Here is a 27588-nt window from a genome sequence, read left to right on the forward strand (position 1 = left end):
GACATTCAGAGGGAGGACACCCCGAGAGACACTTAGAGGGAGACATTGGAAGTGGGAGAGAATGTGTGGAAAAGATGGTGTGAGAGATATGATTCTGTGTTGGAGCTGGACGCTAAGACATTGAGAAACTAGGAGACGTCCTTGAGGAGACGGGACACCTAAAACGAGGAGCAACCTGGACTGATGACAAAAGGGAAAACAAGGGCTAAGAAAGTGTAAGAGGAGAAGGAAAGGATATCTAAGGAGGAATAAAGCAAGAAAAGTATAATGGGTTGTATCTTCAGCAAGCAGCGGTGGGCTAAACAGAGGAATTCCCAGCCCTCGGACCCCCCGAAAACACGAGACCTCACAGAGGATGCAGAGATTCTCAGCTTAACAGAGGTACGTATGTGTGTGTGTGTGTGTGTGTGTGTGTAAGCATGGGGTCATATATAGGTAAGATGATCTCCAATGACAGCAGTGGATATCCCTCAATGTTTTATGTCTTCTGTTAATCATTCCATATTTGCAATCTTAAGATTGCGGGTCCATAGAGAACAAATGTAACTTTATAACTAATCATTTGTTTAGTTAATGTACTTTATAAAAGTTATCATTGCAACACTTTAATCTAGTTTAATGTTAATACTGATGTTCATTCATGACACAAATATTCATTTTATACTGTTTGAAATTTTAAAATGTATGTAGAAATTAGGATTAATCTAGAATAATAGATCATGTTAAGGTACTGTTTGTAGCCAAAAACTATTATATATTATTATTATTATTAGTCCCAGATTAAAATGCATGTTTGAGTTGTTTTAACTGAAAGCAACTTGTACTGACTTAACTTATGTTAGTTCCATTGTTTCGTCTCAAGATGCAAATCAGTAATGTTTTTTTTTTCTAAGGCACGTTTGTAGAAAGTTACTTAAATGCCCTAATTGAACTAAGGCCTAATCCTAGTTAAATCTAAATCATTATATTATATGTTGTAGCATATTTATATTGGCTATAATTTTAGTTATGTAGTTATATTAACTGTTATTATTAAATGTCTTTTTTTTTTTTATCTTGGGGTTCCCGAGTTGGTTGACATTCCGTAGGAGTGTTATTTTTTTCCCCAACAAGAGGATAAAGTTTATATTTTAAGTGCTGTTAGCGGTCACTTGGTCTGTTAAGAATATTTAGACTCATGTCACTGCAAATAATGCAGTTTAATGTATAGTGTAATTGAAAGTGCATGCAAAACTATTTTTTGATTATAGATTAATATTAGCTGAAGGGATATTCCTGTCAATGAACATTCACACCCACACACACACACACGCTCACTCACTCACAATCACACTTCCATGTCCGTCATTAGGCGGCAGGTTGACTCTTAGGGGTCAGACAGCTTTAGTATGTTATGTGCCCTTGCAAAACTAAGCTATAGGATGGAAAATGAACACCCTTAGAGATTTGAATGCATGTAAATAGAATAACTTCACAATTCACTGTAAGCAGTGACAAACACTTACATGTCATATGTGTGCAGCTGTTGACACAAAAAAGGAAATATTCCATAACCACTGACAAATAGCCAGATTATCATACCCATGCAAGCATACACACAAACGCATGCATTTCCAAAGGATCCTGTTGTCAGAAAGACTGGTTAAAAATAGATGGTGGAATTCTGGATCGGTGGAAGCATACCTCGGCCTTCCCACCTGCTCCCGTCTACTCCTGCCCGGAATGTGAGTGTGTATGCGTTGCAGTGAGTGTAAGAGAATTTCTATTAGCAGGGCCAAAACTCTATTTCAGAATGTCAGCAGCAACAGTAGCAGAGTGGGGAAAATACATTTCTCTCTCTCTATTTCTGTTATAGCCTGTCCATTTGACTTTAGGAGAATTCTAGTAACCTAAACAGTGAGTTCATTCTGCTCTCTCTTCAAAGAAGTGAGAAGGCAATGGTATGAGGGAAAAGCTGTGTTGTTGGATATGTGGAGGGAAATGCTTTATCCATGAGCCAAACTTTGGCTGCAGCGAGCAAGAGAAAAGGGTGGAGAGCTGAAAAGCTGCTTGTTAAGAACCTTGTTTAAAAAGAAAAGAAAAGAAAAAGTTCCCGTTATATCTGTGTGTTTACATTTAATGCCTGAATGTCACAGGCTTTCAGTATGTAAACAACCTCTATAAAGGGAACTTTTGCATTAGTTTATAAGCGAATTATTGTGCACGTGCTTTTTTTTTTATAACATCCTCTGTGATTGTAGAACAGTTAACATATTTCCTCTAGAATATTTAGGTTGATCGATTAAGGTGTTATGTGTTTATACAACCCACATGCATGACGCACTTCCTAATGGTATAGCAATTGTTTACCTCCCATTTATAGTCTGTAGATGGCACCATTGTCAAGCGGATAAACCTTTCAACGTTTTACGTGACAGTGTTGTGAAGGCTACCTCTCAAAGGTTGGGGTCAGTAAGTTTGAAAGAAATTCATATTTTTATTCAGCAATGACGCATTCAATTGATCAAAAATGACTAATGACTGTCAGAAGATTATTGTATTGTTACAAAAAATAAATATATTTTAATTAAATGCTATTCTTCTGATCTATTCATCAAAGAATCATAAAAAATAAAAAGCATCATGGTTAACGTTACCACAAAAATATATTAGAGGGTTAGTTCACCCAAAAATGAAAATAATGTCATGGATTAGGCTAACTTACTCACCCTCATGCCGTTCCACACATTTTTGTACGGTCTATGTTCCACACCCGTAAGACGTTCATCTTCAGAACACAAATTAAGGTATTTTTGTTGAAACCCGAAGGCTCAGTGAGGCCTGCATAGGCATCAATGTAATTTACACTCTCAAGATCCATTAAAAACCTAAAAACATGTTTAAATCAGTCCATGTGAGTACAGTGGTATAATATTATAAAGCGACGAGAATATTTTTCGTGCGCCAAAAAAACAACAACGAAATAACGACTAAGTGATAACCGATTTCAAAACACTGCTTTGAAGCTTCGGAGCGGAAACGAATCAGCGACTGACAGCGAGTTGAATACTGATTTGGATCGCGTGTCAAACCGCCAAACTGCTGAAATCATTTGGCGCTCCGAACCGACTCGCTGATTTGTTTCCGCTTCGAAGCTTCATGAAGCAGTGTTTTGAAATCGATTATCACTATATAAGTCGTTAGTTAGGTTTTTTTTTGGCGTACGAAAAATATTCTCGTCGCTTTTTAATATTAATATTATACCACTGTACTCACATGGACTGATTTAAATATGTTTTTCGTACATTAATGGATCTTGAGAGTGTAAATTACATTGAAGCCTATGCAGGCCTCACTGAGCCTTCGGGTTTCAACAAAAATATCTTAATTTGTGTTCCGAAGATAAACGGAGGTCTCACGGGAGTGGAACGGCATGAGGGTGAGTAATAAATTATTTAATTTTTTTCATTTTTGGGTGAACTAGCCCTTTAAGCAGCACAATGATAATGTTTATTGAGCAGCAAATCAACATAGAATGCTTTCTGAAGGATCATGTGACACTAAAGACTGGAGTAATGATGCTGAAAATTCGGCTTTGCTGAAGTACATTTTAAAAGTATTAAAATTGAAAATAGTTATTTTAAAGAATAATAATATTTTACAACATTTGATCAAATAAATAGCCTAAAGTTTTGGTGCACATAAGAGCCTGCAAACATTTGAAATGTAGTGCATATACAAATGTCTTAGAAAATAAAATGTCTTTAAAATCATTACCAGTTTTGGGGAAAGGTACTTTTAAAAAGTAATGTATTACAATATCGCGTTACTCCCTTAAAAAAAAGTAACTAATTGCATTACTTAATTACTTTTTATGGAAAGTATTGTGTTACATTACTTTTGCATTCCTTTTTCTCACCTGGGCTGGGCTTATTTGTTTGTTTTTTAATAACAAAAAAAAAGTTATATCTTTGGCAAATGTAAAGGCCCCTTCACAGCAAAAGTGGAATGAATAAGCAGGCTAAAGGAAATTTGAAATCACTTTTTACAGTAGAGGGCGCAGATTGCATTTCACTGTTTTTATTAATTTTTAGTAATACTGAATCAGTGTTTGTTTGTTTTTTTTGCAAGTGAGATGAGTAAATGCTCACATTTAGTCTAGAACAGGGTTCTTCAAACTCGATCCTGGAGGGCCACTGTCCTGCAGAGTTTAGCTCCAACCCTAATCAAACACACCTTCCTGTGATTTTCTAGGGACAGTTGTTCAAAACATTTAATCTGGATCAAAATGATCTGGATTTTGAAATCCCATGTTTTGCTATCTAGAATCAGGTAATCCGTCTTACTTTTGTGCCGGTTTTTCAAAGCAAAATTGGATTGGATCACCCTGATCCATATACACACCTTTTCAGATGACCAAATCTGGATTACTAGTGCTCTACGGAGCCCCTAAAGGGACATGGTGATGGAAAAAAATATGAGTTGTGAAAAAAACCCATTCAAATGCTTTTGAGTTCTCTCAGAAAAGTTTTGCGTAGCGTTCACCCGAGAAACCGTACGTTTGCTCGCAAAGAACTTTTGACTGGTCCATCTCTTATAATTGATCAGTAAAAAGTCTTATGAGTGATTACAAAAAACCTTAAATTTAATATAATATTTTTGTTTGATATTTACAGCTGTTTGGGGATTATTTTATAGCGGCTAAATTCGGCTACCGAAAGGCTTGGTCAAATAGGTAGCCTAATGTCTACTTTTAATTTATTTCTTTAACAATTAGCCTAACTAATCAAGAGCAAAATAAAATATGTGTTTGTGTATTATGTGATACAAATGTTGTATTTTCTGACCAGTTTTAAAGGTACACTACTTTTTCTTCCTGGAATCCACCTTGAAATCCTACCCCCTGTTGGGATCAGGATAATCCTGTTTTTTTTGGATCAAAGTTATCCAAATCCTACTGACAAGTTTTGAACAACACAAACTGAAGGTTTGATCCAGATTAAAACTAGGATTGGATTCCGTGATGCGTGATCTAATCTGATTTCAGATTCCTTCTTTCCATTTTGAACAACTCTTTTTCAAAATTTGATCCGATAACCAAAATCCGATCAGTTTAGCTTTGAACAACTGGCCCCTAGTGATCCTGAATACCTTAATTAGCTTGCTCAGGTGTGTTTAATCGGCCCTCCAGGACCGAGTTTGAGGAACCCTGGTCTAGAACAACAACATCATGCTTACAAACAAGGCCTCTGCACTACTCACGATTTCTCTCAACATAGGGACAGGAGAGCTGTCAGTCAATAAAAGGAAAAACAAAGTAACGCGTTACTTTTTTGAAAAATTAACTCAGATATTTTGTTATAAATTAGTAAGTAATCTGATTGTGTACCTCAAGTTACTTGTAATGCGTTACCTCCAACACTGATCATTACTACAATTTCATTAACAAAATATTATGATTGCTATGAACGGAGTTAAATATTGTTTTTCCTATAGAATGCATAATATTTTGTTGACGAAATAGTGGTAATATGTTGATCTAATTTGTCGAGTTAGTAGAAAAAAATCACTTTGTAGGGTAGAATAGAATAAAGAGTTTTGTCATTCAATGATTGTCAAATCATTCAACTGTTATATGCAATATCTGTTCAGTGCATCAAAAGCAGTTCTATCATCACAGTACTCTTCCCCAATACAAACATAGCATCTCATTCATCACCTCCAGTGTATGAGGGATTGATTTATATGGTCTTCGTGTCATCACGTCTGGGGGCGTGTGGACATGTGTGCTCAGTTCTCTTTAATATCATGTTTGTGGTTGGCAGATGTGTTTGGGTTTATTTCTTGCCAAATGTATCCTATAAAATACATTTGTGAAAATTGATCTGCTACTGTATAATTCTGAGGTCTTTGTGTGTGTGCTTACATGCGTAGTTGGGGAAAATGGGTTCACACTCCTTTAAAGAGAGGAACTTCAAGAAGAAACACCACTGTGTTGTTTGCAGACAAACCCTCGACAGCCATGGCATGTACTGCAGAGGTGAAACACACATTCATTACTTTACATTTCCTTCTGTTGTTTTTATACTTTGCTAATATTAGTTAAGTATCCTCTAACTCTGGCACTTAACCTAACAAAAAACTTTTTAAAATGTTTTTATTATGTTAAGCCATTTACTCATGGACACCATTGGTTGCTCCACACGATGTATGTGATTTCAGGTTGTGGGATATTTGGTCCCCACATTGTAGGCAAAACCTGTCACACACACACACATATAATGTACATCAATATTTATTCATGTAATCCACATTTTCTCCTTGCAGAGTGTAAAACTGCAGTGCATAAGAAATGTGAGGAAAAGGTATGTTTCTTTCTCTCGCAGCTGAAATGCTGTTTGCTTAATTACTACTCTTTGCTTATAATGTGAAGTCCAGTGAATATGGATAAACTGTGATTTGCACTGGATTTGGCTACAAACAATAAGGAAATGTGGCAGAAAAATAGATCTGCTTATTGTCAATGTCTGGGCGTGTCCTTGTGGCATCAAAAGCCACTAATATCATAGATGAACATTTGGTCTTGTGATGTGTGTCACTCACAAATATAGTACAAATAGGTCTAAATCAGATGAGTTATGAACTCTGGTTATCTTTGGTATTAATAGAAATTGCAATCAGTCACCGGATGCCATCAGTGTATCACACGGATATACACTAGCGTATCCACACGCTACACACCACAGCTGTTCCTCTCGTTCTCGCCTTCTCTTTCTCATTATTTCTCCTGCACTCTGGTGTTCATCGAATCTAAATCAAATTAAGGCAACAGTTTCCATGGCTTATGTTTTGAGTTTAATTCATTTATTCTTGTTTTAAGTAAATGCCTTGCCTGAACTTAAAATGTCAAGTGTCAAAATAATGCAATGATAATTATTCATTACCCAATGCATGCTGGAAAAAAGGGGACTGGAATGCAATATTGGAATGCAGTATATGATACATGGTAACACTTTACAATAAGGTTGAATGGTAACACATTAGTAACAACCAATGAAAATTACTTCTAACGCATTTATAAATATTAGTCAATGTTAATTTCAACATTATTTAGGCCTACTAATACATTATTAAAATCAAATGTTGTATCTGTTAGTATTATTTAATGGACCTAAGCGAACATTAACTACATAAACAGTTGTTTTTTTATTAACTAACATTAAGTAAGGAATAATTGACGACGGGCTGTTGAATTATTTAAAAATAATAATGCACACCTGACCCAAGGTGATAATGCAGCCACAGTGCGAAGCAGACCTCTGGTGTGCATTATTTTCTAATAATTCAATGGACCGGAGTCAATTATTCTGCTTATGCTACGGTTAACACACCTCAAGACATTGTCCAGATATTGTATTTCAAGACTAGTCTGGATTTTGTCCTTAAAACGCTCTTGTGTGTAGGACCAAATTCTTACACATCTCATCCTACGCCTCCGTTGCTAATTCCAAAACATAATTTTAGAGCTATAACCGAGGCTTGAGCCATAGTAGACTAATGCAGTTATTAGAGAGAGAAAGAGAGAGAGAGGTGTGTGTAAATTAGCCGAGTCTGTGCGTCTCTCAACTGTGTTTTGGCAGCAGCGTCTCTACTAATAGTGAAACAACTGTACGTTTATCTGCTTCAAGAACAGTGCTGTTGTTACCTCACTAGTGAGAAATGTCTGGCTAAGTTGTTAAACTAAAGAGTGTGTGTCTTTACTGGGTGTGTTTGAGTGGGAGAGAGAGCGGGAGAAAGAGGATGTGCTATATGTACATTATAAAACGTGATTTTGTGGCAAAAACGTATATTTTGTCGTTTACTGAATTTATTTGCTTGGTCAGTGGTTTTGGCTGTAAGGACCTTTGAAATAACAGCTCCATAGTATAACAAATATGAATAAATATTGTAACAGATGTATTGTTTATTTTTAGGTGATGCATTATGTTAATGCATTCATTAATGGGAGCTTATTGAGTGTTAACGGTTCAATTAATGCAGGTACCATTAGCTAACAGTGAAAAACTACAATAATCAAGTACATCTTCTGACATTTTTAAAACATCATTTACTTGATCGTAGAATACTTTTTACCGTCCATGCCCTCTGGTTTTAGAGAGAGAGAGAGAGAGAGAGAGAGAGGAAGAGTTGGGTGGGAGCAAGAGAGGGAGAGGATCAGAAAGAGAGAGAGAAAGAGAGGAGAGCACTCGTGTGTGTGCTATAGGAACTCTAGAAAACTGGACTCATCCGAGAAAGGTACAGCCACTTTCACTTTTTAAACAAAGGGATTTCATATTGCTTTTTGCAAAAGTTAAGTATGCTTTTAGTGTACTTTTCATTTTGGATTGTAGAATCGTTGTTGTTTGTTGGCACAAAAGGAAGACTGTAGAAAATACAGAGAATCACCATTTGATGAAAGTGGTGATGAGTGTAAGACACACTGACACATGAGAGATACAATCAGATGGTTATTAAGGATTAGAGATGAACATTTATCTTTGTTTGCTTAGTGATTGAGATTGTGTGAGCGTGTGATTGTGTCTGTATCTAGCAATTAGTTGCTATACCTGCTAAAACAGGATGTAGTTAATGAACCCCTGTGTGTTTCCTTATCCCACATAAAGGATTTGTTTGGTCTGCACTGTAATATTATTTTATCATTACACTCTTAAAAACAAAGGTCCATGAAGAACCTTTGACATCTACAGAACCGTTCCATTGCTTGAAAAAGGTTATTTTTCTTCGCACTAAGAAAAAAAAATGGTTCTTTTAAGATCTGTTCACTGAAAAGTTCTTTGGGGAACCAAAAATGGTTCATCTATGGCATCGCTGTGAAAACTCCTTTTTTGGAATCTTTATTTTTAAGAGTGTATGTAGCAACAGTTAGTTTCAACTTCCAACAACTGGATTTTCCAGCAGGGCAATCCAAAGTCAAACTAGAGTTCAAATAATTCATAAAATGAATTTTCTTCAATGTAAGGCAGCAATGAACATCCGTGACTTACAAGGCGGAAAAAATACTCCTAGAAACAGACTCATGATTAGTAGGAGGCACAGGCCAGCTGATCATCTGAAATAGAGAGGTGGAAATAGTTCACAAAGCCAGCAGGCATTTCATCCGTCCTGGATGGAGAGATCAGCTGCTTTTGTTTCTCTTTATATACATGTCTCCACCCTCTGTCCACATCAGCCTCCTTATCTGTCAGTCTAACAGAATATCCCACATCACACTTTCACCCTCCAATATCCAGAATGGTGGTCAATTAAGGGTTTCAGTCACAGATTCTCAAACGTTTACATTTGATTTAAAAATATGGTTTCATCCTTGGATGTTCATTTAGTTGCATAATACTAACAAAAATGCAAAGTCATGTGTTAGTGTCCATAAGTTAAAATGTTATGTCTAACTAATTACTGGAAAGGAAGCAGAGTAAACTTGTGCAAATATGTGCGCACCCACACACTCACACACGGTGTTAAACAGTACCAGATGTCCCCCATGTGTGATAATAACCTAATGAGGACAGAGAGGATGTCTTTAAATGGAGAGTCACCCAGTGGCCCCGAAGTATGCTAGCAGTGTATGTGTATGTTTAAAAGACTGGTAAGTGTCTCTGTAATGGTATCTGATGTCTAAACCCTCCATATCATGTGTCAAGGATGTTTGATTCTGTGTATCTGGTTTCCATAATACACGCCTTTCTCTGTCTCTATTTCTTCCAGGTCACTGTCCCCTGTGAAGTTATCTCAGATCCAGTGAGTATTGCTAATTTATAAACATTTACTTCCATAATATCTTATGACTAAGGATGAACTGATTATAAGCAAAATCTCACCTAGATAACTAGAGTCTGTAAAAATCTGAATTTGATAACACTCAAAAACTTGAAGCAACCAGCTTCAGGACATTTTTTACTCAACTTATGTGAAGTTTTATTACATTTTTTATGTAATGTCAACGTTTTATACATTCAGTAGCTTAATCAACCTTTAAAATAGAGTTCTAAAGTAAAATGGAAGTTGTTTATCTTATGTCTGGTTGAAGTTGAAGTTGATGTTTAGGGTCTCAGAGACTCCAGGTATAAAATATAAATAAATGCAATGCGTTTTCACATGATTTTCTGATTTATTATACACACTGTAGTCCACTCCTGCTGGTTGTTTACTGTGATTTATTTTCTTGTATTTTCTACAATGTGTTTTTGCTGGGGTTAAATAGACCCCCGGCAGAAACTATGTAATTATATTGTGTAATATAGTGATATTTTTTGGGAAAAGTACATGCCTGATTTATAATACAACAGGGGGTTAAAGCTTCAATAATTTCTTGCTGCTGGGCTTTGGTCATATCAGAGGTATATAATGAAACAATTTAAAAGGAAATAAGAGGTTAATTTTAAATTATTTTTATAGAAATAATTTGAGTCAAACACAAAGACAGTGAAATTCTTATTAACAGAAAATTAAGGTTAAATTAATTACTAAGGCCCGGTTTCATAGACAGGTCTTAGATTTCGCCTTAGTTCAATTAGGACATTTAATTAGCTTTTACAAACGTGCCTTAAAAAAACATTACTGGTGTGAATCTTGTGACAAAACAATGGCACCGACATATTTTAAGATATGGTAGTGCAAGATGCTTTTAGTTAAAACAGTTAAAACATGCATTTTAGTCTGGGACTAGGCTTAAATCTTGTCTGTGAAACCGGGTGTAAGTGTGTTTGATGCATCGCAATTTAAAAGCAATGTCTGTACCTGCCTGCCTTTTACTTACATTCTCTTAACTCTGACCTCTCCTAGCCTCCATTTCAAAACCAGTTGAACATCCCTCCCAGGTAAGAGCTAAAGCTCTATAAAGCTAACTCTGAATGACAGCGTAAAGAGCAAAGTTGTTATAAATGCAAGGAATAGTTAAATCTGTCATCGCTTACTGACTGTGTTTGTATATGAGTGTCTCTTTTTTGTGTGTGTCTTTCACAGTAGAGACAGCATGGAAAATGTTATGGAGAAGTTGATGGGCAGTAATTATGATTTCGATCTGACCTACATCACTGAGCGTATCATTTCTGTCCTCTACCTGTCTGACCTGGAAGAACAGCATTACAGCGCTAACCTCAAGGAAGTGGCGGCCATGTTGAAATCGAAACATCAAGACAAGTTCTTGGTCAGTTGTATTTCTGTTTAAAATCATTGTTGAGTTTTAATTCCATATGAATTAGCACTCTTATTTCTCTTTCACTACTTCTCAGCTTATAAATCTGTCAGAGAAACGCCATGACATCTGCAAGCTAAATCCAAAGGTATCCTCCTGTTCTTTGTTATTCTATTATCTTGCACACAACCACATTTAAAAGTCACTCTATAGCTTGCTTGTTTTGACGTATGGCTCTGTTTCTGTATTTTTGTGATGACCCCTTCCCCTTCCTCAGGTTGAGGAGTTTGGGTGGCCTGATCTGCATGCCCCGCCCCTCGATAAAATATGCGCTGTGTGCAAGACCATGGAGAACTGGCTTAACTCTGACCCCCAAAACGTGGTTGTACTTCACTGCAAGGTTGAGATCAGAAAATATTTAATGTTTAATATAAGAGCTAAAAGTGTCTAAATGTCATCACAGTCTTATTAAAAGAATAGATCATCCAAAAATTAGATTCTGTCATCACTTACTTACTCCAAAGTCTTTCTAATGGAAAAGTTTAGACTAATGTACTCTCTTTTCCATGCAGTTGCAATGAATTTGGACTGAAGTGACAGAAAACCACTATAAACGTAACATAAAGTAGTCCATACAACTGTATTCTTAGTATAATAGGATAATTCCTACGATTATTTTTCCCTCTTGTGGAGTAATAAACGTTGTGACCGGATCAGAGTCAGCGAGTTGAACTTAATAACCAGATCAGTCTGATCCCACATACAGACTTGTAAATGATGACAGAATTTAAATGTTATCAAATTTTCATGTCAAAGAAATCATTACCCCAAATTATTATTAGTTGTTTTATATATTTTTTCTTCTCTGTCTGGCTTCCTTTCTCTCTACCTGTTACTTTCTTAGGGAAACAAAGGGAAAACAGGGGTGATTGTGGCAGCTTACATGCACTATAGCAAAATATCAGCTGGGTACTTACACACACACACACACACACACACACACACACGTTGGTATAGCTGGTTTACGGGGACATTCCATAGGTCTACTGGTTTTTATACTGTACAAACTCTTTATTCCCTACCCCTAAACCTACCCATCACACAAACGTTCTGCATTTTTACATTTTTAATAAAAAAATCCTTTAGTATATTTATTTTACGTTTTGAATTACAAGGACATTGGCATGTCCTCCTATAGTAGGGGGTGTGGCCTGAAACCTGAATAAGGCAAGGCAAGTTTATTTGTATAGCACATTTCATACACAGTGGCAATTCAAAGTGCTTTACACAGAAATGAAGTTAAAATAGTCATAAGTGAATAAAATAAAAATATATATAGTATAATAGGAATTAAAAGGAAATAAAAATAAAGATGAAATCCCCTATCTGGGGTGGAATAAAATAAAAGGACTTTGCGTCCCCATAATGTAGGTCAAACCAGTGCGCGCACACGCACACGTTTGGTTTCCATGTTTTATGGGGACTTTAATTATTTATTTTTACTGTACCAACTGTACATTCTATCCCCCTAAACACAAACCTCACAAAAAACTTTCTGCATTTTTAAATTTTAATTTATAACATTTAGTATTTATAATTAAAATTTTCCTCATGGGGTTTTTAAAAAAAATGTCCCCACAAGGTCAAAAATATCTCATATTACTATCTTTTTTGGGGACATTATTTTTTTCAATACTCTAATTCAGCAAAGACTCAATAAATTGATTTTTTTTTAAAGTGACAGTAAATACATATAATGTTTAAAAAGATTTGTATTTCAAATAAATGTGGTTATTTTAAGCTTTGCCATCACAGAAATAAATTACATTTTAAAATATATTAAACAGAAAACTGTTATTTAAAATTGTAATTATATTTCACAGTAATTCTGTTTTTACTGTATTTTTGATCAAATAAATGCAGCCTTGGTGAGCATAAGAGACTTCTCTAGAAAACATTTTAAAAATCAAAAATCTAATCAAAAACAAAATCTTATGTAGTGCCTTTTGCAAGCATGTTATTATTTTTTCATAATTGGTATTCAAATGACTTAACTCTGGTGTATGTGTGCAGGGCAGATCAGGCTCTCTCGACAGTTGCGATGAGGAAATTTAGTGAGGATAAAATCTCTTCCTCTTTCCAGCCATCCCAGAAAAGGTATGACCAATGTTTATTTCTGTTTGTTCCAGAATAACTTGTTCTAGTTTGGTCATGATGTTCTCTGTGTCATTGCAGGTATATATATTATTTTGCCGGTCTTCTCTCAGGTGCAATAAAGATGAACAGCTCACCAATGTTCCTGCATCAGATTCATATTCCAGCTTTACATAACTACCAGTCTGGAGGAGGTACACACCATGTCTGTTCAATCAAACCCAAACCTTATTTTCTATCGTCTGTACTAGTTTGGGGAGGGGGAAAACTAGGGAAATCAATGTAAATGTTTTAAATGTTCAAATGTATTAAAGTGATAGTTTAAACCAAAAATTAAGGCATCATTTACTCAACCTTCCTGTAATTTCAAACCTGAACAAAAGAAAGTTATTTTGAAGAATGTTTCAAATGATTGTGCAAAAAAGCAATGGTCCCCATTGACTTTCATTGTATTAAAAAAAAGAGACCTGAGACCTTTTTCAAAATATTTTATTTTATATTCTACACAAGAAAGCAAGTAATACAGGATTGGAATGACATGAGAGTGAGTAAAAGATGACAAAATGTAGCATCATTGTATTTCCTCATATTTGCCATTGCATTTTGAAGGTTACTCTCCCTTTCTGAAGATCTATCAGTCAATGCAGCTGATCTATTCTTCAGGAAAATAGTAAGTGGGCCTATTTTATCAGTCTCATTAAGTTTAACATGTTTTTCAGAGCTGTGGTATGGGTGGTCACTGTGTGTGTTTTGATATATTGACTTGCACATAACCCTGCAAAAATAACCATCCTGCTGCTCTAAGCTGTTTTAAGCTGATCTTGATCTTGCTCTGGCCAAACTGATGTTGCTAGTCTCCCATTTGTGCCAAGCTGGTATTATGCTGGTCAACAAGCTGGTCTTCCAACTGAAAAGTGCCCAAAACCACCCCAAAGGCCTGCCTGACCAGCTTAGGCTGGTTTAAGATTTTTTTTTTTCTGCAGGAAATCCAGACAATGTGATTTTCAATCTGGCTCATAGTGTGTCCAAATCCCATTTCCCCTCTCTTCTTCTCATGCCATGTCCTCTCTTGACTGACCTATGAAAACAAATCAGATATCATACTTTGCTGACTTCTTGTTGCTTGCGTTACAGTGATATTCAGAGCCCTAACAGTAAGATGCTGTGTGTGAATATTAAACCAGCTCTGCTGCTGAAGGGAGACATCCTGGTGAGGACACTCAAACATTTCACATGAATACATTCTTGTTATATTAGATGCTCCTAAAACCTACTCACTAGCCATTGCATTGAAGGGTTAGAATTGATCAAAAGCTTTAACGCTAGGTATTAGACTTCAGTTATCTGTCTTAAAGGGTTGGTTCGAAAAATTTAAATTCTGTCAATAATTACTCACCCTCATTTAGTTACTAACCCGTAAGACATTCATTCATATTCAGAACTCAAAGATCTTTTTGATGAAATCTGAGAGCTTTCTGCTACGCAACTGCCTCTTTCAAGCCCCAGAAAGGTAGTAAAGGCATCATGAAAGTAATCCATGCGACTCCAGTGGTTTAACCTCAATTTTATGAAGCGGTGCAAGAGCTTTGTTTGCGCAAAAAACAGAAATGAATGATTTAAAATTGTAATTCTGTCAGCATTTACTTGCCCTCATGTCATTTCAAACCCATAAGACTTTTAAGATAATTTTAATGAAACCTAAGAGGTTTCTGTCTCTCCATGGAAAATCCAGCTAACCAAAACATAGAAAATTCAAAAAGGTCATAAAGGCGTTGTAAAACGAATCCATATGAATTGAATGTATTGATAGTCTCATGAAGAGATATGATCACTTTATATGATGAACAGATTTAATTTAGGCTCAGGTTTCATTAAAATATCTTAATTTGTGTTTCGAAGATGAACGGAGGTCTTATTCGTTTGGAAAGACATGAGGGTGAGTAAATGGAATTTTAAATCTTTGGGTGAATTATCCCTTTAAAGATAAAAAAAGAAGAAAAACCCAAGCCATCTGGATAAGAATCTCACAGACACTTCGTGGACCATTAACCACCAATCAGAACACCCTCTCATCCGCATAGCAACACTTTTATGAACACCTTAATGACATAGCAACGCCCTGGCAACAACGTGTTGGCGAGTTTTGTGCAGAAAAGCAACACATTTCCTTCAGTAACAATGTTCTTCCTGTCTTTCTTTAGGTGAAGTGTTATCACCATCTCTCAGATGTGTGTAAGAGAGAATGTGTGTTTAGAGTCCAGTTTCACACCTGTAGTGTTCATGGATCTCAGCTTGCTTTTGGCAAAGGGGAACTTGACCATGCTTGCACAGGTAAATACTGGCAGTGGCACTGTTTGTTTGACTGTCCACTTCAGTGCCTCAGCTTCTCAAAACCAGAGAAATAACAATAACATTTGTGTTTGTGTGTAGACGATCGTTTTCCTGCCGAAGCCACAGTGGAGTTGTTGTTTTCTTCTGGCCCGCAAAGGAGAGGTACACATCTATCAACTGAACTCTTCCACCATTCCTCCATGTGTTAGCTCTGTCTTAATGCTGTATGTGTGTGTTTGTGTGTGCTCAGGTGGAGAGGTGCAGGGAAATGTGCCAGGAGTATCTGTGGATTATGGCACCACGGATCCTGTTGTGCGCTGGGACTCGTATGAGAACTTTAATCTTCACCATGAGGACAGTGTTGAGGGTAAGTGCACTCAGTCTAGCAAAAAACCTGTTGCTTGCCAAGCTACTTAGAGTTTAAAAGTACTTGAACTACAATCGTTTTAAAACGCATTACTTTTGCTACGGTTAGGCTTGGCGTCTACACTACTCTATATTGTTCGACCCTCGAAAACAGAGATTTTTGGAAGCGCTGCAGACTCCAGGGTTGCGTTTCAGTGTAGAAGGACCAAAACGGAGACTTTTGAAAGAAGGCGTGGCTTCCCTCATTCGCTCCCTAATTGGGTCTTCTGGATCATTGCCTGTCCTTCCCTATTCGTAAAGCCCCTATCATATGACAATTACTCTACTGGAAGACGACAATAACAGACCAGCCTTGACGACTGTGTAAACAATAACATGGAGACGGAACTGACTTTGTTGTCCTTTTTAGCAGCCATTGTGCAGTTAAACTGTGCATTTTATAATACTGCAGCTGCCTACATACGCAAGAGGCAAGCTATTATTAGCACAATCGGCATGCCTGTGCATGTGCATGAATGGTCATGTGACGTGTTTTCTTCGGTCTGTAGTTGTGTAGGACGGAGATTTTTTCTGAAACGCAGTGGAAACGCCAGTATGGACGAGTATAGTTTTCATTTTAAAACGCTGTGTTAAAATGACACACACTAGTGTGGACATAGCCATAGTGACGAACAAAAATATCAAAGAGGATTCAAAATAATCAATTCATCTTTTTATTCAATTTTTTTTTTTCACAATAAGAGAATCGTTTATTTGAGGGGTTCCCAACTGGTAGAAATCACTTTTTGGGACAAAGACATTTTTCATACACTACAAATTCACGAGACTGTAAATAATATGGTTTTGTCTATGTATTTCCCTGTGATCTGTAGATATCTGTCACACACGTGGGCCTTTGGACGGTAGCCTGTATGCTCAAGTGAAGAAGCGTCGAGCACAAGACTCCAGTCCCAGCGGATGCCCGACCTCCATCAAAACCTCCACACACTTACCCAGTCATTCCTCCCCAACTACTCCTCCCATTCATCTCTCCATCCAGCCTCTCTCACTCAGCAAAGATGCAAGTCGCTCATCTGCACCTCCCGAATCTCTCTCCCCACTTCCAAGAGAAAAAAGAGAGAAGGACGAAGACAAGGAAAGACACAGAGAAACTGCGATTCTTGATGATGGCGACTGCTCTCCCCTGAGACAAGATCGGCCCGTTCAGTCTTGTTATGGTCCTCCGTATTCCCACACTCATTCATTCTGTGGCCCAGACCTGACCAACCCGAATGCACTTGCACAAACGCTCCACCCTAAACACCACACACTTCCCTGCAGCCGCACCACTCCACTGTCAGTCCGAGACCTGTGTGTATCCCAGCCGGATCTTTTATGGGAGAGAGGGCACTGTCTGCACCATCCCTGCCCAGAAACCATCAGACACCTCTACTCATTTCCCCCTCAAGAAGCCCACCCTCATTCGCAAATTTCCCACTCACAGTCCTCCCATTCCCACTCACTTCCTCCACAGACACGTGCGTTCTTCACAGGGGAAGCTTGTCCTCTGTTCCATTGCTCCGCCCTCCCTCAGGGCCATGCCCACATCCCTCCTTCTCTGTCCCCTAATCAGTCACTGCTCTCCAGTCCATACAGAGAGTTACGTTACAGTACAACACCTCCAACATCATGCACCTGCAGGGATTGTTCTCGCTTACGAGAGGACGTTGCCCTCCATTCTTTACGTGGCAGAGAATTAGAAGCTCTACCTTGGTCTAGAGAGGCAGAGTTTGGGATTAGGACAGAGGTGCCTATGCACTGGAGGGATGGAAGGGTGGAGTCTCGTTGGGAGGGAGTTCAAGAGGCCGAATACTGGCGGCGCAAAATAGCGATGTCACCAGTGACATTATCATACGGACATTGCCGCGCTGTCCCAAAACAAAATCAAGTGATATATTGCACAGACACCCAACCCGAACATATTACCCCACTCAGTCCATATCCCAGCCCTCAAAGTAGTGGCTACCACAGTCCGCATCCACCTTGTCCTTGCTCTCCACAACCGCTGAGAGAGAGTCCTGGTTACGCCTCCATCAGTAACTCCCCTAACTCCTCCCCCAATGCTGTCACGCCTTCTCCAAAACGAGCCAATCACAACAGTGCCTCAGCTGAAGAGAGTCAGCATGGCCTCAATGGTAATCACATTGACACAGTTTGTAGTCATTAAATTATGCCAAACAATGTATTCCTAAAACATTTTTTTATTAGATGTATATAAGTATTTGTTGCCATAATATAATGCAAATGAAGTGAATGTACACTGCTGTTCAAAAGTTTGGGGTCATTAAGAGTTTTTAAAACAAATTCATACTTTTATTCATCAAATTGATCAAAAGTGTCAGTAAAGACATGTATTAATGTTTATTTATATTTCAAATAAATGCTGTTCTTCTGAACTTTCTATTCAACATACAATCCTGATAAAAGACTTTCCACAAAAATATTAAGCAGCACTGTTTTCAACATTTATAGTAATAAGAAATGTTTCTTGAGCAAATCATCATATTAGAATGATTTCTAATCATATTAGAAGGATCATGTGACACTGAAGACCTGAGTCATTTCTACTGAAAATTCAGATTGCCATCACATTAAAATAGAAAACAGTTATTTTAAATTGCAATAATATTTCTCAATATCACAGTTTTACTGTATTTTTGATCAAATGAATACAGCCTTGGTCAGCATAAGAGACCTTTTCCAAAACCACATTTTTGAACGGTAAGGGATAGTTCAACAAAACAATCACTCTCAAGTCATCCAAACCAGTATTTTTTTTAACCAGATATTTTGTACAATGCGCACAGTGCTCTTTTATATACACAAACTTTGTTGGTGATTGATACTGTCTAGGACATAAAGACCGTAAAAGTCCATATGAAACTGACAAAAGTCACACTCTAAAAAAAAAAGGTTCTATGTGGCACCAAATATGGTTCTTCGTCGTAATCATAGAGGAACCACGTTTGGTGCTATATAGCACCATATCTTAACATGTTCTCTATATGGTAGCAGTGCTATACATCACTGTAGTAGCGGTGTTATATAGCACCTCAGTCAAAGAACCGGTGGAGAACCACTGAAGCAGTGAGGAACCTTTTTAAGTGCTATATAGCACCAATTTTGGTGCTATATAGCACTTAAAAAGGTTCCTCTATGATTACGAAGCCAATAACCATTTTTGGTGCCATATAGAACCTTTTTTTTTAGAGTGTACATAGTAAAAAGTTCATATGAATAAATTATGTAAACAAATGATAGAATTTAAATTTTTGGGTGAACTATCCCTTTAACTTTCAGTTTTCTTTTAACTTCTAATCTGTTGCAATTTTCTTTCTATTTTGTGTGTTTTGTAGATAGGAGCATTAAGTTCTTAGCTGCTGATAAAAGTCACATTGAGGCCTTTTCTCATCCTACCTGCGACAGGTAATTATGTTTCTTCATGTACATTAATCTCACGTCAACCACAGTGTTTATTTTGTTAGTTAAAGATTGAATTTAATGTCGGCCTAGTATCAACCTAAATCCATCTGTGTATTCTAACAGTGGACCATTGGAGGCAAGAGAACCAATAAAAAGCAAAGCTCAAGAGGGTGAAACGTTCGCAGTTGTCTCCACTGTCAGTGGATCAGAGGAAAAGACGAAGAAAACGCAGACAATAGAATCTACATCAAACACCGCTGTCATTAGCAACCTATCATTATCTAAGGGTGTGGAGTCAGTGCAGGTACAAACGCACAACCCCAGACCTCTCAGTAACAGTGTCACAGAATCAGTGCAAGGGGAGCACCCCAGCTCATGCTACACCTCAACTTCAACCTCAACAAGTCCTCAACCACCTCTTTGCTCTTCAGAGAGAAATTCCACTTCTGAATTCCCTTCATTTAACATAAATGCTGAAAGGCAAAGCCTGACACCCGACTGCAATGAGGGAAGCATCAACAGTGACCTGACAACATCGTCGACTGACCCTGATGGCTACGTCACACCCACATTCCCTATAGCGTCATACTGCTACCCTCTTCTGACAGTGCCTCATGTACCGTATACAGGCTACACTGCAATTACCATCCCGGCTTCCTTACCCCAACCTCCTCTTCCTGAAAAACAACGATCACCTCCCTTTCAGAACGTGCCTAATAGTACTGCCATTTCCTCAGTAAAATCAACAAAACCTTCTGTTTTATCTGCCCAGTTCCATGTGTCCTTTTCCTCTCCCACTGGCGAATTGCCTCCCACATCTAGTTGCAAATTAACCCCCTCTAATGGTGTGGAGGATCTAGAGAACCGCCTCAGCTCCAAGTTTGTTCAAGACAGCTCCAAGTACTGGTACAAACCTGGCATCTCCAGAGACCAGGGTGAGAACATCTGCATATTTAATGGTGCTTGCGTCAATATTATGTACATTTACATTTCTTCATTTGGCAGATTTTGTATGTATTCTCTGGCAGTCAAACCCATGACCATGCCATTGCTAGCCCTATGCGCTACAGTTTATATATTAATAGGGATGCACAATATATGGATTTTTCAGTATTGGATGATATTAGATATTTAATTGCAAATGCTAATTTCTGCTGTTTTGCGATTTAGATTACCTGCTGTTATCTAACGTATTGTTTAAAAACACTAATAATCTAGCAACACTGTTAAAGGGATAGTTCACCCAAAAACACATTTTTTATGTTTATCTGCTTACCCCCAGGGCATCCAAGATGTAAGTGTCTTTGTTTTTTCAGTAGAATACAAATGAAGATTTTTAACTCCAACCATTGCAGTGTGATAGTCGTATAACGCATGTCAATGGGGATATTTTAGAGGATGAGAGCAATGAGAGTAAAAACACAAAGACATACGAATCCTTATTAAACCATGCTGCTCGTGGCGACACATTGATGTCTTAAGACACGAAACGATCGGTTTCTGCGAGAAACCGAACAGTATTTATTTTATTTTTTTACCTCTTATCAGACGAATGTCATCTAGTATTCCCAGCGACATAACTTCTGGCGAATAATGTCAAAATACTGGTACCGATCAAAGATATATATACGTAGATGCCTCATTCGACCTTTCCGCGTAGGCACTAATGAGGAATCTATGTATATATATATATGTGATCGCGCCGGTATTTTGCATGTATTTTGACCTTATTCGCTGGAAGTGATGGCGCGGGGAGGGCTGATGCAGAGCCATAGAAAAAAATTAAATACATTTTTTAATATGGATATTATTTTAATATTAAGTAAATAATGGACTAATTTTCATTTTTGGGTGAACTATCCCTTTAAACGTCGAGTCACTTTTATTTGCATATAGTGCTTTTTACAATACACATTCTTTCAATGAAGCTTTACAGAAAATAATTATGTTAATGTTAATACTTTCTTAATATCTTTTTATGCCTTATTGTCGGATTTAGCAGATTAGAGCTGAGCAATGATATAGTTTACATTTTTCAATAATATTAATAATCAAGCTGTTCAGATGAGCTATTTATAGTATATATCGCTGTTAATTTGTTTTAGTGTTTATACAAAATGGGATAGAATTTTAATATTGGTTATCAGTCATAACATTGAAATCATTATAGATTTTTTTATTGGTCAGAATTGTATCCAATATAATTAATCTGTACTCTAGAAACTAGCAACTACATTTTGTAGGAATCAAAACATTTAAAAAATATATAGTTGTGTTAAATTATCATTGTTTAGGAGCTGATGTACTGCATATTACAAAAATATTGCTGTGACTATAACAGAAGTACAAAATATTTCTTTCCCCATTTAGCTATTGCAGTATTAAAAGATAAGGAGCCTGGCTGCTTTCTCATTAGGGATAGTAATTCATTTCAAGGCGCATATGGATTGGCCCTCAAAGTCACCACACCTCCAGCCCACGCTACTAACCATGGTGAGACGGGCAGCCCACAGGAGCAGCTAGTTAGGCACTTCCTGATTGAGAGTGGTGCTAAAGGTGTGAAGATCAAAGGCTGTCAAAATGAAACTTATTTCGGTGAGACAAAGAAGATCATGCCTGGTTTATGGATGTTTTCCTAATGCTCTGTGTTGAAAACAGCGACCCCTGTTGATTTTGTGTTATGATTCTTCTCTTTTTCCTCCTAGGCTCCCTGTCTGCTTTGGTGTATCAGCACTCCATTACTCCTGTGTCTCTTCCGTGTGTACTACGAATCCCAGATAGAGGTCATACAAACACGTAAACCTTTGGAAATGCATTGTATTTTCATAGTGGGTGTATAATAACTGTCTGATTGTGTTTCAGATCTTGTTGGTGAATTGCAGGAGTTGCACAGTGGAACAAATACCAGCACAGCTGCAGACTTATTGAAACAGGGGGCAGGTGAGTTTCTGTTTTAATGAATTTTTTTGTGTATGGATGGTGGGGGAAAAATAGCTATATATAAAAGTTGGTTTTGAAAGTTTCTTATGCTCGCCAAGGTTTAATTTATTTGATCAAAAATACAGTAAAAAACTTAATAATATGAAATATTATTAAAGGATTTGTTCACTTCTAAATGGAAATTTCCTGATATTTTACTCACCCCAATATTATCCAAGATGTTCATGTCTTTCTTTCTTCAGTCGAAAAGAAATTAAGCTTTTTGAGGAAAACATTCCAGGATTTTTCTCCACATTATAGACTTCCATGGCAACCAAAATGTTGAAGGTCCAAATCAATGCAATTTCAAAGGGCTTCGAAGGGCTTCAGAGGCACAATCCCAGATGAGGAATAGGGTCTTATCTAGTGAAACGATCTGTCATTTTCAACAAAGAAAAAAAAATTATATGGTTTTTAACCTAAATTGTTCATCTTGCGCTGCTCTGCGCGTGCCAGTGATTACGTAATCATGTCGGAAAGGTCATGCTAGACATAGGCAGAAGTTCCTTCTGTCCGTGCGTTGCCTATCAGTGACATCATACCCGCGTTACCCTCGATTTCCAGTTGCAGCGTGCTTTCAGAAACCCCCACCTTCCCCAGCTCCACCTGTATAGATCTGCTATGGGTAATATGCTATTTTGTACAGTAGCAATCTTATTTGCTCACAGCAGAGTGTTGTGTATGTATTGGCAGTAGCAAGTCCAGTACTCTGTGCTCTGCAGCAGCAGCAATAATCAACAGCAGCAGCATAGCAGATCTATTCCTATAAGACCAAACATATCAACATTGTCATATCCATTACCATGCCAAACACTCAGAGAGTATGACAGAAATGTCCCTTTTCTCCCTCTAATATTCTTTATTACTCTCTCTCTCTCTCTCTCTCTCATTGTCAGCTTGTAATGTTCTCTACCTAAACTCAGTGGAAACGGAATCTTTGACTGGCCCGCAAGCCATCTCCAAGGCAACCAAGTGCACTTTGACCCAGGAGCCTCGTCCTTCACCAACAGTCGTCCACTTCAAAGTGTCCACACAGGGCATCACCCTCACTGATAATCAGCGCAGGTACAAACACACATGTCGAATAACACATATGTTTTGCTTCGCCAAGCAAAACAGTTTAAATTGTATCATGGCTTTATTAATAACACTCCCCAAGCATATTTTTAGCACAATCCTTCAAATATGAGATTAAAGTCACTTATTTTAGACATTCAAATAAACTACAGGCCGTTATGGCTCATTTCCAAGACATTAATCAGAGACACTGAAGAGTAAAAACAGTCTTCATAGTCATATTCTGTCCAAAAATGACACATGGCTCAGATAAGCATCTAATCCATATCCTCATTCTTTGTCACTCTCTCTCTCTCTCTCTCTCTTTATTCATATAGACTCTTTTTTAGGCGGCATTACCCTATTCATAGTGTGACTTTCAGCAGTGTGGATCCGCTGGATCAAAGGTAAAATTCAAGATGGAATCATTCGAAAAATACAACTCCAATCTACAACATACTGCATCGTTCATATACTCTGCCAATGGCCAAGCCAACATTTATCGCTTTGAACGTAGTCTAGTGAACATGTCTAGAGGAGAGGGTTTGCCTCTCATGCTCATCTAAGCCTATCACTGTGCCATTATTTTGTTGCACAAGGGCTCTCCTGCCCTCTTTTATGCTTCTCTCTTACTTGCTCTGCTTGTACATGTTGCTTAGCCTCTCTGTGTGTGTGTGTGTGTGTGTGTGTGTATGTGTGTGTGTATGTGTGTGCGCGCCAGGTGGATTGCTGCTGATAACACTTCCTGCAAGTAAGTGCTTCTACTTATACTCTCCTATATTCTCTTTCGGTCTAGCATTTCTTATGTTTACTGGAAGTTTATTTTCAAATATGTAAATTTGGGAGTGAGACAACCTGTTTTTATGCCACTCAGAATAAGCAAGTGCCCCTTTTGTGATTTTTCGGATATTACCGTAGTGTGCTATATAGCCTAGCTGTTTAGATCTGCAAAGTTCAAACGCACAACAAACATTTTTCAAGATCAAAGTGCACAACAAAGTTATTTTGTCTCCTAAAAGAAAGAACAAATTCTGAACTGCATGAAACGAGTCTTCTGTAACTCAACTCATACTTCCTTCACGAACCTACGTATGGTTTGTAACAAATTTGCATAATGCCCGCCTATGGTTTTCATTGGCTGCCAATGAACAACAATGCTATCGTTACTGTAAACAAGCACAAGGGAGGCTCCAGAGCTGGAATTCAAATTTGTCTAGTTTCTGACATGCGCAGTTAGAGGTAGACCAATCACAACAGACTGGGCCATCTGACCAATCAGAGCAGAGTAGCTATCGGAAAGTAGGGGTTTACAAAGACTGAGGGCCCTATTTTAACGATCTGAGCGCATGGTCTGAAGCGCAGGTGCACTTAGGGTGTGTCCGAATCCACTTTTGCTATTTTAACCACGGAAAAAGCGGTCGGCGCGCCAGGCTCATGGTCCAAAAGGGTTGTACCTACCCAGTCTCTTAATGGGTGTGTTTTGGGTGTAATGTGCAATAAACCAATCAGAGTCTCATCTCCCATTCCCTTTAAAAGCCAGTTGCGCTTAGCCTAGAAATCTAGACGCACCCTAGCGGCAGCAAATCTAATTTGCAGCCAGGGTCGTCTAGCAACTCTCCGTTGGCTTGCGAGCTGGAAAAATTGTACAGCTTTGGCCTTGACTCTGGAAAACTTGTTAAGCTTTTCTTTGAGAAAAGAACAAACAACGGCACTGAAGTCATTCTTAAGAAAGGAAGATGTGTTCTGAGTTTTGCCGACCGGAAACGGTGAAAGTTTAATCTATCAACTAACTCCGCTTCACCTTCGTTGCTCTGGTTGGTTGTAGCGCTATCCTATTGCGTGCAGAGGGAATTTGAAAGACAACCGTTTATCCCGCCCCTCGGATTGAGCCCTGCCAATGGTGAGTTCCCAGACCCAACATCTTGATTTGGGTCTGGCTTGTAAGGTTGAAAATAATCAAAGATATTTGAAACAGAACCAAATCATCTGCTTTCACCCAAGATATTTGAAATTTACTCAACCCCCTCCCTCCTTAACCTCATCGGAAGGGCCAGTGGGAATTTCTAAGGACAAAGGCATGGCTTGCCGGCCAAATGCCTTTCACACCTTTGGTACAGTGGGAGAAGTTTCGTCTGATTGGTTAGTTTCAAACGTCTCACGTTTTGGTCTGATTGGTCAGCTTTTAAATGAGTCATATTTGAGTTTGGTGACATCGGGGAGGAGGATAAAAGAGGATTTCAACTGTTGCTCGCTCTCTTTGGATTCACTGCCTTTCTCTAGAGAGAGCTGCTCTTTAGCTCTCTCTTTCCTTCTCTCTCTCTCTCTCTCTCTCTCTCTCTCTCTCTCTCTCACTCTCACAGGTAGTAACATTCTAGGCATAGGCCTACTGAGTATAATTAAGGGTTTATTCACTATCTCCAATACGGAACGGTATAATTGCAACAAAGGGTTAAAACGGAATGATTAAATGTATGATTAACTATCACATATAAATTACCAAACAACCAGTTGGCATTCTCTTCTAAATTCGACAACTATGATAAATGGAGTCAGATAAAGAATATTATAATCAAATCCATTTTTCTAGCTGAAACACTGAACGCGCATGCGGCCTTCACTGCGGTTCGCTACCGATCATTGGAGCGAATTCATGCAGTCTTACAGGCTTGTCAGGCTAAGTTGCGCTTGCACCATGGCGGATTCGCTATTTACAAGGTGGAATTTGCAAGTGGAAAGACTGAACGCTTCTCCAGAGAGGAGTCCTTTTATTTTTAATATTTGGCATGTTTGTGTGCTTGCGCATCCATGTATGTGTAAAATAGCAGAGTGTACGAACGCTGTGCACCCGCCTATAGGCGCACTTTACTAACGCACCATTTAAATAACACGGAAAATACTGTTGGTCAATGACGCAGTCGTTTTCAGTTGCCTCAAAATAGCAATGCGCAAACAATGCACCTGAACACACCTCATTTTCAGACCAGCACGTCCATGATGGGTGCGAGTGCATTTGCTATATAAACAACGTGGAGCTGGACGTGAAAATTATAACTGCGTTCGGCTGAAACTGGCAAAAAACACTCGCCTGGCGTCATATTGCGCTGGGTGTATGATAGGGCCCTGAAACCTTTATTGAACCGTTTCAGACACTGTAAGAAAAGAGGTGATGCTGCAATGTATATTATGAGAAAGTGATTTTTTGACATTTGATGCATGTAAACCTGTTGTTGGAGACCTTTAAAACAAAATTAAGAACCTTTAAAATAGCATAATCGGGGCAATCTGTCATGGTCTGATACATGCTTGTTTTCTAGGATGTTTGGATTTGTTGCACGGCGCAGTGGTGGTTTGGGAAACGTGTGTCACCTGTTTGCAGAGCTCGACCCAGAGCAGCCAGCCACAGCCATTGTGAACTTCATCAATAAAGTCATGCTGGGACCTCAACAGCTGCGAAAATGAACACAGTATAGAGAGATGGAGAAAAACAAAAATGGAGAGAACAAAGGAAAAGAGGGTAGTGCAGTGGATATATAAATCAGTGTTACATTTTTTTTTTACATTACCCTTTTATGACAACTCAGAAGCTTCCACTTTTTCTGTCACGTTCACATGTAGTATACATCAGTGCGATAAGGTCAGGTTAAAATTGAGTGCTTTATGAAGTGATTTTAAATTGTCTTTTATTAAATAAAAATAAATTATATGAGAAAAACAACAAGTGGACATTTTTCCTGGTAAAGTATATCTAATGGATAAACAAATGCCAGAAAGTTTTTTAACTCTCAAACCTATTTTGGGTTGAGTAAATGGGCCTTTTTAATCCTACCACTCAGGATGCCAAAGTGTATGACTGTGTTCTGTTTTTATTTTCATTGATTTTCATTTGACGTCATTGTGTGTTTATGTTTTCAGTTAAATGTTCCGAATGTTTTGGTTTTTGTTTTCTATTCGAAACGGCCTTTACAAGACAATCATATTTTTAGCAACTGATGCATTTTTAAATTCATACTTTTTTGGTATTTAAATAAAATATTTTAAAAAAACGGAAAATGCCTAGACTCTCTTTTTTT

General features: G+C 37.9%; 1 protein-coding gene across 5 annotated transcripts; it reads left to right on the top strand.

Moving 5' to 3' along the window:
• Positions 1–27559, top strand: tns2b (tensin 2b). Of its 5 annotated transcripts, XM_079840513.1 has the most exons (26): positions 130–381; positions 5914–6019; positions 6307–6344; positions 9742–9774; positions 10819–10853; positions 10999–11182; positions 11268–11318; positions 11448–11570; positions 12075–12139; positions 13244–13327; positions 13406–13518; positions 13934–13994; positions 14459–14534; positions 15526–15655; positions 15755–15817; positions 15906–16022; positions 16894–18195; positions 19417–19486; positions 19607–20418; positions 21854–22078; positions 22189–22266; positions 22346–22423; positions 23359–23527; positions 23857–23925; positions 24240–24269; positions 26833–27554. In XM_079840513.1, exons 1-26 carry the CDS (start codon positions 268–270, stop codon positions 26975–26977), a joined length of 4371 nt encoding a protein of 1456 aa, XP_079696639.1. In that variant the 5' UTR covers positions 130–267; the 3' UTR covers positions 26978–27554. The 5 variants fall into 5 exon arrangements, with proteins under 5 accessions (XP_079696640.1, XP_079696642.1, XP_079696639.1 ...); XM_079840514.1 differs by lacking the exon at positions 24240–24269 and having other exon boundaries at positions 1–381; positions 26833–27559; XM_079840517.1 differs by lacking the exon at positions 6307–6344 and having other exon boundaries at positions 243–381.
• Positions 27560–27588: the final 29 nt, after the last annotated feature.

This window comes from Gobio gobio (assembly GCF_949357685.1).
Source record: "Gobio gobio genome assembly, chromosome: 17".
Taxonomy (NCBI): domain Eukaryota; kingdom Metazoa; phylum Chordata; class Actinopteri; order Cypriniformes; family Gobionidae; genus Gobio; species Gobio gobio.